This window comes from Pseudorca crassidens, chromosome 7 (genome assembly GCF_039906515.1).
Source record: "Pseudorca crassidens isolate mPseCra1 chromosome 7, mPseCra1.hap1, whole genome shotgun sequence".
In the NCBI taxonomy this organism is placed as follows: domain Eukaryota; kingdom Metazoa; phylum Chordata; class Mammalia; order Artiodactyla; family Delphinidae; genus Pseudorca; species Pseudorca crassidens.
In genome coordinates, this window is record NC_090302.1 from 31636095 (window position 1) to 31649027 (window position 12933).

At 37.0% G+C, this 12933-nt stretch overlaps 1 protein-coding gene across 2 annotated transcripts in view; it reads right to left on the reverse strand.

The window, feature by feature from the left end:
- TMEFF1 (transmembrane protein with EGF like and two follistatin like domains 1) overlaps window positions 1–12933 on the reverse strand; it is a 92680-nt gene that overhangs the window by 41808 nt on the left and 37939 nt on the right. For both annotated transcript variants that reach the window (XM_067743805.1, XM_067743806.1), the window contains exons 3-5: window positions 8271–8400; window positions 4597–4623; window positions 2316–2412 (exon numbers count right to left, since the gene is read on the reverse strand). In XM_067743805.1, the coding sequence (XP_067599906.1) occupies window positions 2316–2412; window positions 4597–4623; window positions 8271–8400 (254 nt within the window). The remainder of the gene's footprint in view (window positions 1–2315; window positions 2413–4596; window positions 4624–8270; window positions 8401–12933) is intronic.

Below are 12933 nucleotides of genomic sequence, written 5' to 3' on the forward strand. Positions count from 1 at the left end.
AATAATAAATTAACCAACTACAAAAGGAAAAAAAAAGATTAGCTGCCCTTTGGAAACCAGATAGGTTATATATAGCATTTCTTTTGATAGGAAAGACATTTCAAAACGAGAAAAGATAAAATATTTTTTAAATGGAAATGAATACCCATACCTAAAAATGTAACATGAAATAAAATATCTATTATAGTTACATTACAGAGCAATTTTTTTAACTGTAGGTCATAATCAGTATGGAAAATATTAGAATACATTATTTTTAGTAAAGGTTAAGTATTATTTTATAGAATTTTGTTTTACTTAATATCTATTATTACTATGTATATATGTACTTATTTTCTAGGTAAAGGTACAGTTTGCTTCCTTAATGTTCTCCTATTATTGCATCAATTTCCTGGCCTGGTCTTGGCTGCCTGTCCCAATCTATCCATGTGCTCCTTAGGAAGCTCCTCAGCCTGCATGCTCCTTACTATTGGTAAGCCCTTCCCTGGTCTATGCCCACTTTCTTATGCTTAGAGCCTGTACCTGCAAGAACTGCAGTTACAAGTTCTCAAATAGACACACACAAAATGAATTTAGTATATACAACAGAGTTGCTCTGACCGGGCATAGGCTACATATTCCATCAAGAAAAGGGGTACACAGAAAGATGTGTATTTTATCATACAGATGTCATACTTGGGGCCACCTCTGAAACTACACAGAATCCATTCTACTTCCCAGCAAAAGCTCTCTATTTCTTTCAATTAAGGGATGGAAAATGAAAGCAGAGAAATGTAAAAAATAGGACTGAAGACAGGTACTGTCAAAGGAATAACAACAGATCAACTGATCAAGCCAATCAATCACTGACAGCTCTTCTGAATCTGAACAGTATTATAGAACAGTCCTGAGGAAAAATACTGAAAAGAACCAAATATCTACAAAAATACACACACACACACAAATGCTGGTGTTTCATCATGCATATCATCAGTACAAAGAGAGAAGAAGAGAACATAATACCTATTACCTGTTCTCTCTGCAAGTCCCCATTGCTATCATTTCTCTCATGTTCTACAGGCCAAAATCTACTTTGGAAAACATGTTCTTACAAACCAATCCACTCTGATTGAAACAGAGGGACATGTCAATCCAAGTGATCAATATGCAGAAACAGAGCAAACTCAGGGTTTGCTGAACTCACTTTTTATTGACCGTGTCTTTTGCCAATTCTCACCTACTTTCAAACATATATCAAGTAAATTATCAGACATTTAATTTTACCAAGTGCCAGACAAATAGGTGATTCTGTACCAAAATACTGAAAATGTGGTTATCCTGATGTGTAAAACTCATTCCGGGCATAAATGCTAATTAAACCATACTACCATTGATCAGTAAAAGGCTCAAATAGGCATTTAAGGGCTGAATAAAACATGAGTCTGGAAATTCACAGTGAAAATACATATAAGTAAGAAAGAACATGCAAATCTCTATAAAATAAGTGCTGTAAAATATGCACTAAGGGAAAATTGAGGAAGTGAAGAAGATCCATTTGTGTTACATAAGGTCCTAAAGGCAGCATTAAAGCTTTTAGAATCACCTATGCAAAAAGCAAGCACCTCAGAGAATTGAAAGAAGGTTGAGACTGGGAATAAACAAACAGGAACCTGATGAAAGGAGGAAACAAACATAACTGTGTTGATGAGGTCTATATTGTTAGTCCTCCACCAAACAACACCCTTCTCACAGGGAGTGCACAGGAAATTGGACAGACAATGCTGTCCAGCTACAAAACCCACCTTAGTGAAGGCTGAACATGAGTGAGAAAATAAAACAAAATGTCAATCAGTGCAGCTGAGATTTCCAGAAATAATTTTTACTTATTATATAATATTTACTTATTATCTCTAAAATTTTGAATGTTTTGAATTTTTCTTAATACACTGAAATACATGAAAAGTTTGTGTATAAAAATGCAAGTTAAGAAAAACTGTTTATCATTGATACTAGTTAAAAATATAATAGTAAGATAATTCCAAATAAGAGCAATTCTGATGAATAAAATTAGCACTTGGTATAAAATATGTAAAACTATCAGTGAAAAAAAGGCAGTGGTAAAATGAAAAAAATTATAAACGGATTTCCATTCTAAAACACTTAAATAGCTATAGTATTATATCAATTTAAAAGACAGTAGACTAGCATTAAACAAAAAAAACACAGACGGCACACACAAAATACACAGAAGCAAATTAGATGATACCTTTCTATAATATAATAATGCTGATAATTAACCTCCAAGTAAGTGTATCCCCTTCCCTCAATCAACTCACCCAACATTTTCTGCATCTTCATCACACTCAGCTTTATATTTGCAAGGTCCACACTTGGAGTGTTTTCTGTGAACTTCTGCCCCTGACCCTTCCTCTTCTGTTTAAAAAGAAAAATTAAATTTTCAACCAAAAGTTGGGATCCTTTCCAGATATGCTTCATGTTTTCAGCAGCCATTATCCTATTTCTGGGGAAAATGTACCCAAGCTCTTGAAAAAAATCAGTTCCAAAAATCTATCAATGCTTGAGTCCAAAAATGTTGTCAGTACAAGAGCACAACATATGCTGTGAAGAAAAAAAAAGTATTGGGGCTAGAAAAATAATCCCTTAACCTATGTACAACGGAACAGTATGCTAGATTTGGTTGATTCTTTAAAAGAATTACCATAACATTAAATAAGAGAGAGGAAAAAAAAAAACATGAGCCAATAAATTTAGTCCAGTGATTACCCTATTGAAATAGCCTGTGCAATCCAGGTTAGCAAATAAGTGATTAAACAAAGCAGAGTCTAACCACTACCTTTTCCTCACATCAGTTTCACACCTGCCTTAAAAATTATCTCCAAATTTTGAAAAGGATAGGGGTCTATTTACAAAGGACTTGCCCTTTTCTACTTTACCACCTAGCACAGCCAGCAACACCCAGAATACAGAAGGGTATGCGTCTCCTATGACCCAGCACAAAACAACAGTGCATACCACCAGCCCCCAACTCAGCTCATATTCCACATTTAGGGAACCCTATACTCCTGGGTCTTAACTAGAGTGGATCCTATCCTGATAACCTCAAACTGGGCAGGGAGATCAGTTCTGAAGCCAAATTAGGGATTACAGTTTACTCAAGGGATTTCCCAGTCTGGTTTGGGAAAGCACACCTTACTGAGGGGGTGTCAATCAGCAGAGAAGATGTTGTAAGGAAAGCACACACAAACCTAAGTGCCTGTTTGGTACTATTATCAAACTCGCCATTTTGTGTGTCTGCCTACACTTTAAGTAGAAATCCTCCCCAAATTCTAATGAATACTCCCGAAACGATTTCAGGGAGCATAATCCTAAGTATTTCTAAGGCCTCAGAAACATAATGAGATCTAGAAATCATACAGCCATCATGAGCTCACTAAAGTTTGTATATTAATCTGAGCAAACCACTTAGCCTTTCTAACTCATACTCCCTAAAAAAAAATTGCCAACAACCAACATCCTCAGGGCAAGATATCCAGTATTTGTACCATATAAGCAAATCTGGAGATCAACTTCCACTTCTTTAACATAGTAACAATGACAGTTTCCTAACTGAATATCTGACCACAGGGGCTGGACCACATGACCCTTTAAAGTCCTTTCCAGCTCTAAGATCCAGAATTTATGATCTCATCCTTCACGCGTAATCACGAAGTTTCTGCTTGAACATGTCCATTTAACTTAAATTCTATTGTTGGTCAGTTTAAATCTTTTTTTTTTTTTAAGGTCAAACTGTCATCCTTGAAATTCTTTCTCAGAACAGTTCTTCTACTCTCTAGGTGACCTTCAAAGTCCCTTCCAACTCTAAAATGTTAGGATTCTATGAAATGTAGAAGGGTGGAGTAAGGTTTCAGATAGTACGGAAACGATCACAACTGTAGTTTTCATTTGCATAAGGGTGAATTTTACCAGAGTATGTTTTTTCTTTTAGTGCATCCCCAGAGCACCTCAAACTTACTTTGCATACAGTGGATACTCATTAAGAATTACAGCCTCATTAGACCATTAAATAGATCAGTCATTCTCAATTCTAATAATTCAGAGTAAACTGAATTACCAAATATTAGTTTTTCAAACTGTTTTTAAATATTGTACCTTGAAAATTCCTTATGAGCAAAAATTTGTAAGCAAGGGATGGGAGAGTGTTACATATACTCTGGTCCAAGCTAAAATCATCTGGGGATGATCCTAAGGGGAGGGCACCTTGGTGTAACTTCAGTTTAACAGGAGCAACATTTCCCCTTTGTCTGACAACAAACCTATAATGAAAAATAAATGCAGGAAAAAAAGAATGCTAAGGGCTAAGGGGGATAGAGGGATTGGGGGTGATAGCTGAGGGGTACAGGGTTTCTTTCTGGGGTAATGAAAATGTTCTAAAGTTGGCTGTGGTGATGAAAGTACAATTCTGTGAATATACTAAAAGCCACTGAATTACATACTTTCAATGGGCAAACTGCATGGTATGTGAATTTTATCTCAATAGGGCTGTTTTTAAAAAGTGAAAGAAAAAAAATACTTTTTTAAGGGGTATTTGAAACTTACCTCCCTCTCCAGATCCAGAACCATTATCTGAGAAGAAAAATAAAGAATGAATATGAATACTTTTACTGGAAATCTCATATTATCAAGTAGTAAAATTTCTTATCAAAAATCAAACTGTGGGGCTTCCCTGGTGGCGCAGTGGTTGAGAGTCCGCCTGCCAATGCAGGGGACATGGGTTCGTGCCCTGGTCCAGGAAGATCCCATATGCCGCGGAGTGGCTAGGCCCGTGAGCCATGGCTGCTGAGCCTGCACGTCCGGAGCCTGTGCTCCGCAACGGGAGAGGCCACAACAGTGAGAGGTCCGCGTACCGCAAAAATAAATAAATAAAATCAAACTGTGATATCCATTCTCATGTAGCCCCTTTTCTCATTTTTTCTGGATATCTAACAGTTTATTCTTATATACTTATTTTGTACCTTTCTTCAAATATAAATTACTTGGACACATAATCCATACCTCATACATCTTTGTAGCCCATTCAGGAAATACCCAGGTGCCTTGTACAGAGTAAAAACCAATAAATATTATAAAGTAAATGGCTAAATAGAAATAAATTTAAATAACTCACTTAAAAGGTAGAAGAAATTTTTAATTTTGTTGAAGCTTGAAAGGAATAAAGAATAAACTGCTTTTATTAGAAAGGGAGGAGAAGAGCTTTGGGTCTTGCTCCAAAAATCTTCTTCATTAAATCTGTGGATAACAGCCAAAAGCCAAAAGATATGAAAAGCCCCAAGGTTTAGAAGGAAAGAAGCTCAAGGTTGAGGTTTTCATATTACTGATGAAATTAACTTCCTCTAGGAAACCTCACCAGAAGGAATCTCACCAAGGTGTAGGTGAGAAACTTGTTACTAGTCAAATTAAAGAGCCTCCCTCAAAGTTACCAGCAAGAAGCCAGAGTAAAATGTAATTAATTTAAAATATGTATTTTATAATCCTAAAAGAACCAACATATGGCGCAGAGCATGCTGAAAAGAGGGCAATGGTGTGGTATCATAAGTGTGGAACAGAGATGGCAAGTGATGAACTTAACACTTTACCCAGCACTTTCTAGGGAGGAGGATTTCCTAGAGAATCCATTCCAGTTCTTCAAATAGTTCTCTAGAGTGGGAGACACCCTCAACAATATCGCTCCCTTCCCCCCTTCCCTTCAATCTCCTGCAGACTATAATAAAAGTCCCAAACGTGGTAGAAACAGGAAGAACTGGGGAAAAAATACATATTTTATGTAGCATCCACTTCAACTCTTCATGGGATTTTATACAAAGTCTTACATTGTATTCATTTTGATTGATCAACCATAAAATAATTATATCTTCTCTGAGAAAGTAAAGAGGAAAAGAAAGAGTAAAAGAGTAGAAAAAAAGACAAGGAAAAAGGGAACTCAGAAGTATTTTTATTACCAAACTTTGCTTAGGAAAACTCTCTTTTTCCCTTCTATTCCATACACATTGACTGGGTACTTATTATGTGTTAGACAACATACACATAATCAGTAAAAGGTAGATATAAACTGATAAATAAGACAGTTCCAGTGCATGACATACTTACTCCCAATCTTTTTTCCAACTAATGTCCAATTTTAATAAATATAATATCTCACACCTTCCTTAAGGGTCATTTAAAATTCTGAAATAAATTAAATATACTGTGACTATTCTGATAATGAGGTTGAGTTCTTCTTGTCAATCATATTTTCACTGGATACATGCCTTCCCCTGCCCCAACCCTGGGATTATGATATACCTCCCTAGGCAGGATATAGTACTTTCCTGTTGAGAAACAGGATCTGGCCAAAGGCAGATGTGTTGGATAAATGAAAAACAGTACGATAAAAAAACAAACAAACAAAAAAAAACAGTACGATATTTACATAGAGATATGCACAAAGTGTGAATAAACTCTGCCAGGAGATACCAGAGAAGAAAGATTTCACAGAGTAGAAAAGGCTTAAGCTCAATCTTAAAGCATAAAAAAGTTCTCAAATAAGCAAAGGAGAATGTTGTTCCTAGCACAGGGAATAGGACCAACACCAGACCAAATGACATGAACAACTCTGGCCCCAGCCAGAAGATAACAAAATCAATATAGCACCTTATAGCTTAGCTCATTCAATTCTCACTTAACCCCAGGAGATGACATCCATCACAATTTAGGTATGTAACTGGGGCTCAAAGCAGCTAAGTGACTTGTGTAAGGTCATACAGTAAACAAGAGCTGGAGTTACTTTAAAGCCAAGTCTTGTAACCCTAGTGCAGTGCTCTTTCCAGCTCTTTCCACTCTGCCTCCCAATGCTTAATATTCACTGCTTATCAAAGCAGTTGGTGTCTTAAACTTCTCATAAAGGATGCATAATTAATTTGGGATTATAAAGAACTCCATATTCCTTTTTAATTACTAAATTAAGTCTGTGAAACATAATGTACTTAGAGAAGTGTATAAGAACCATATCAAATGATAGTCTATTGGCCTAAGGGCATCTAATTATTTAGTGTATGGAAAAGAATTTGGCCTTGCCCAAAGAGAGTTTTGGCCTTCGCCCTCAGCTTCTGGAAGGCAATCGATGTTTAGGAAGGGAGTTGACCACATCAGACCTTAGGGTGGGACAGGCCACACTCAATACTCTTAGGGCAGGGGCTGGCCACACCAGAAATACCAACCACACAGTTCAGAGTGGGGGCTTTGAGTCATGTGGTATTAGTGTACCCAGAGTTTGAGATCAACCACATGGACCATCAATCAATTACACTTATGTAATGGAGCCCCAATAAAAACATAGGCACTGTAATATACAAGGAGAGAAAGGAAATGGAGTAATCGTATAAGAATAGTCTCCACCTTTACTGCTAACCTTCGTACAATAATTCTATTACAATACCTCACTCTGCATCCCTGCCCCCAAATACAAACGCAAGTAAGATACTAATATTAATGTCTTCCAAAATTAACCATTACCAATTCAGGAAGGAAAAGACAAGGAAGTAAATACAAACAATTGGGGGAGGTGGATGACTAGGGCTAGCAAACAGAAATGAGAAGATATAAAAAGAAAAGAGATTGGACAGAGACACATCCTGAGATGCCACTAATGACTTCCTATGGATACTCCCCACTCCTTCCCCATCCCCCAAGATAAAAATCAACAAAATGGATCCCATAGCATTTCCCACCCCAAATCTTATCCTGTCTTATATTCAAACCATAAGGCAAAAGATATGCAAAGTCCCCACCAAAAAAAAGCATTAAGCATTAAAAACGTCCTGAGAAGTAACAGTCAGTACAAGACTACCAGGGGTTAAAAAGCAACGTGAGGGCTTCCCTGGTGGCGCAGTGGTTAAGAGTCCACCCGCCGATGCAGAGGACGTGGGTTCGTGCCCCGGTCTGGAAAGATCCCACGTGCCGCGGAGCGGCTAGGCCCCTGAGCCATGGCCGCTGATCCTGCGCGTCCGGAGCCTGTGCTCCGCAACGGGAGAGGCCACAACAGTGAGAGGCCCGTGTACCCCCCCCCAAAAAAAAAAGCAACGTGAAATGGAGGCAAAAAAGAGCTCCCCCATTCCCCACATAATCATCACCAAATCCATACAGCAGTTTTGGGAATAAAGCTCTGACTGGAAACTTCCTCTTAAAAGTATGGGAGAACCATTTCTAACATTTTTTCAGAAGAATATCACACATACCAGAGTAGCATGGTCCCCTTGCTACTACTGTTATCTCTTTCTGGTGCTTACAAGCAGCCCTTCTGAGGAAGCATTCATTTTGGTACGTGTCCCCATTTGATCCACAGACAGGAATATAATTTGTATGGCACTGCAAAAGAAACAAAAATAAATTCTCAGACTAGGCATGGATATTAATAGTTCATTTCATATTCATGAATGCAATACCATAGTATTATGACATACTTCTACTACAAAAGAGTTTGTTCTTTTATTTGGTTTTTAAAAAGAAGAGTTATGCTTCTTTCTCATACCTTTTTTCACATTCATAATGAAAATTAACTATCAACTATCCATAAAAATGAGAATGAAAATCCCTATCCTATCTACATCATTTGCTTGTGATCCAGGGAGATAATATAAAAGGAAATGCTTGTCAATGTTTGTCATGAGCACTAATGATGTAATGTCATTTCATTATTATCAAAATTCACTTATTCAATACGTCTAGTACACAAAGTCTCAAGGTAAATGCTATAGAAGAAAAATGAACTCTGTTCTCAGAGACCTTACGATCTTGTTAGCGAACCATATAAATAGGAAATACATATATATGATCGTGTACTAAATCAAAAGTGTAGACAATAAGTGTAATATCTAATACCTATTACTGTAAACTGAAGTATTCAAGAAAAGCCTCCTCAGAGAAAGTGAAATGTGAACTGGGCCTTGAAGGATTAGTAGATGAAAAGAAAAAAGATGATTCATGTTTGAAAAATGACACTGAATTGGTATGTTTAAAAAACTTTAACACTTCTAAATGTCAAAAATATCATAAAGAACTAAAGTTTTAAAATCTGGGGAAAACAGTATAATATGACATAACTTATTACTAAAAGAGAGACAGTACAAATTAATACAAAAAAATTTACAAAAAATAACAAATGGTCAATTAATATATAAAAAATGCTGAGTTTCACTAGCAATCAGAGTGGTACATGAAAACGCGATGCTATTTTTAGCTTATAAAGCTGGTCATTAGACAAACAAAAAATTCAATTTGGTGGACATACCAATATACCTGTTGTGCTAATTTAAACTGGCTCGATCTTTTGAGAACATAATTTAACAATACATTTCAAGAGTTCTAAAAAAGAAATGTGATTTTTTTATCTAGAATTACACATTTAAGGATATATCTGAAGGAAACTATTGTAGATGACAATTTATTACAGTCATTTCAAATAGAAATGTATTCATATCTAAAACATAAAAACAACCTAAATATCCAACAAGGCAATATTTATTTAAACCATGCTATATCTGTTCAAGGAGTCACTGAGCATTACCCTTTATAAGAATACGTGTGACAGAAAAAGATAACGTTAGGTGAAAAGTAGGTGATAATACCATATATGTAACTTCTGAGAATTTTGTGCCCTTTTTCTTTTTTTGGATGCGTTGGGTCTTTGTTGCTGCGTGCGGGCTTTCTCTAGTTGCGGCGAGCAGGGGGGTACTCTTCATTGCAGTGCACAGGCTTCTCACTTTGGTGGCTTCTCTTGTTGCGGAGCACGGGATCTAGAGCACAGGCTCAGTAGTTGTGGCTCACATGCTCTAGAGCGCAGGCTCAGTAGTTGTGGCTCACACGCTCTAGAGCGCAGGCTCAGTAGTTGTGGCGCACGGGCTTAGTTGCTCCGCGGCATGTGGGATCTTCCCAGACCAGGGATCGAAGCCATATCCCCTGCATTGGCAGGCGGATTCTTAACCACTGCGCCACCTGGGAAGTCCCTGCCATTTTTAAATGCATTATCTAGTCCACAAAACTGAATGCAAATTTCTTAAATAATTCGATAATATAAAATAAAAATATAGCAAGAAAATAAATTACATATATATACACAGATATATCTCAATTATTTAGAAAAAATAAATATTCATAGAGTAAATCCTGGAAGAAAACACCAATAAATTTTTCACATTACTTGTCACCAGTTTTTTATTTCCATGTATATGGTTTTCTGTATTTCTCAATTTTTCTGCAACGAACAAGGCTTATTTTTATCATTTATTTACTTTTTAAAAAGTGGTCAACTTACTTTATGAATCATAAATATGGCATGCTACCCCAGGTCAAACACTGGTAAAGACAATTTCTAATAAAATATTTTGTAACCAAGTTGATTTGCTATACAATATCAGCAGACTCCTACATCAACTTTAGTTAAAATTAAAATTTTACTTTAGGATGCCTTCCTATACTCCTCTAATCCTTCAAGGATCACTTACTTTATTCTCTCCCCTAAAATGTACACAATAACTTGTATGATGTCTGCAGGAATCAATGTTACTCTGTAATTATACAACGTATAATTAGCAAAAAAGACCATAAGCTCCAAGATGTCAAATGCTAAGTCTATGGACTTCTCAAGCCAACTCTTCACTCAACAAACATTTAATAACTTTCTAACGTAGTGCTTGCAAAGGTGCTAACATCGCCCCCTAGGGGTGGGTGCCCCTATGGAGGCATTTTTGGTTGTCATAATGAGAAAGGGACATTACTGCCATTTAGCAGATGGATTCCAATGGTGCTCGATGTACTGCAAAGGAAAGGATAGTTCCACACAACATACATACCATACAATTTCTGAATGCATCTCTAGCCATTCATGTAGGAACTATGGTAAGGCCATATACAAATAAGACTGTTCTAGCTTCTCCTAATAGCTTTTATTCTAGCATCCACCATACCTCTACTTTTTTGTTTTCAAATACTACTAGTATGAAATTGCTGCTGCTGATCTTTTTAAAAATCCAAATGTTCATTATAAGTAAATATAAGCATCTACTATATTGTCTTCTAGTGTAATCATGCCCAAACATTTACATTTTGAAATACTTATTTTACTATAAATTACTTTCATTTCTCCTTTACATTGCAAGTGTATATTATAGTGATTTCTTTAATTATGTGTTTATGTAGGCTACATTATATACAAATTTCATTTAAGAATAGAAAAGAAATGGAATATAAATTATTGGTTATAAAAAAGGGTTATTAAGTCTGATAGGGCTGAGAATCTATATGGTAATAGCTAAGATTTATTGAGGAGTTTCTATCTAGTAAACACTGGCTACAACTTTAAATGTCCTAAACTAACTTAAATATAACAATCCTGCAAAGCACATGACTTAGTGCTTAGAGCTGGGGCTCTGAAGCAAAATGCTGATTTCAAATCCTGGGTCGACCATCCATATGACTATGGGCTAGCACCAGTGCCATTTCCCCTATCTATAAAATGGTAATTATAACAGTATCTACCTAATAAAATTGTTATGAGGATTAAATAAGAGAAATCCATCTTTAGCATTTACATCTAGCCATAGTAAATTCTCAACAAACATCAGCTGGTTCTGCTACTGCTATTATCATTTCTGAGCCTTAAGTCTTGCCCAACGTCACAGCTAACAAATGGAAGACCCACAACTCCTGACAAGTGATGTTCTCTAACCACTACACACCAGTTTTTCAGCAGGATCTCACTATATGTCACTTGGTGGTAGCGAGTAGGGGGCTTAAAACAGTGTAGGCAATGTCCCTGAAATACAACCTAACGAGCACATACCAAGGAGTGAGCATGAGATGGGAGAAGCAGACCTACGGTTCTTAGGCCAGCCTGTTTCCAGAAGTCTCTTTTAAAAGCCTCTCATTATGCTATGGAAAAATTAAGGGATTTCAGCAATTTTAACAACATACAACTTCTGACTTGGGCACTGACTCTAACCTAAGGTCTGCCTCCTCTATACTGCCACTCTTGCTGGCGGAAAGAACTCTCCCCTACACCTTCTCTTTAGCTGCAAGAGTGATTTGAAGTAGTTTACAAAGGTGCAGCAGTGTACAACTCTGCAGCCACATCCATTCAAGCATTTATTGTATACCTGCTGTGTGTCAGGAACTGTGCCGAATACAATAAATAATATTAACAAAGTTGTGATGGATTAATTTTATGTGTCAACTTGACTGGGCCCCAGGGTGCCTAGATTAAATATTATTTCTGGATGTATCTGTGAGGGTGTCTCTGGATGACATTAGCATTAAATCAGTGGACTGAATAAATGCCCTCTCCAATGTGGGTGGCATCATCCAATCCACTGAGGGTCTAAATAGACCAAGAGGTGAACGAAGGGAGAATTAACTCTCTGCCTGACTGGTGAGCTGGGACCTTGGTCTTCTCCTGGTTCTCAGGCCTTTGGACTCAGATGGGGACTTATATATCAGCTCCCCTGATTCTCAGGCCTTCAGCCTTAGATTGGAACCACACCACCAGCCTTTCTGGGCCTCCAGCTTGCTGACTGCAGATTGTGGAACTTCTCAGTGTCCATAATTGAGTGAGCCAATTCCTTATAATCTCTTTCTCTCCTCTCTCTCTCCCTCTATATATCCTGTTGGTTCTGTTTCTCTGGAGAACTCTGACTAATACAAAGGTCTAATAAGTGGACACAGTACCTAGCAAGAGCAGACACTAAAAAACTCAGGAAAAAAGACATAGGCCCAAGAACTCCAGTCAGAAGAACAAAGAGAAAGAAAGAAGAAAGAAAGCAGGGAAAAAGCCATATGCACTCCTCTTTGTATATTACCCAGGTTTTAATGAAAAGATGCAATACTGATCATTTTTCTTTGTTCAAC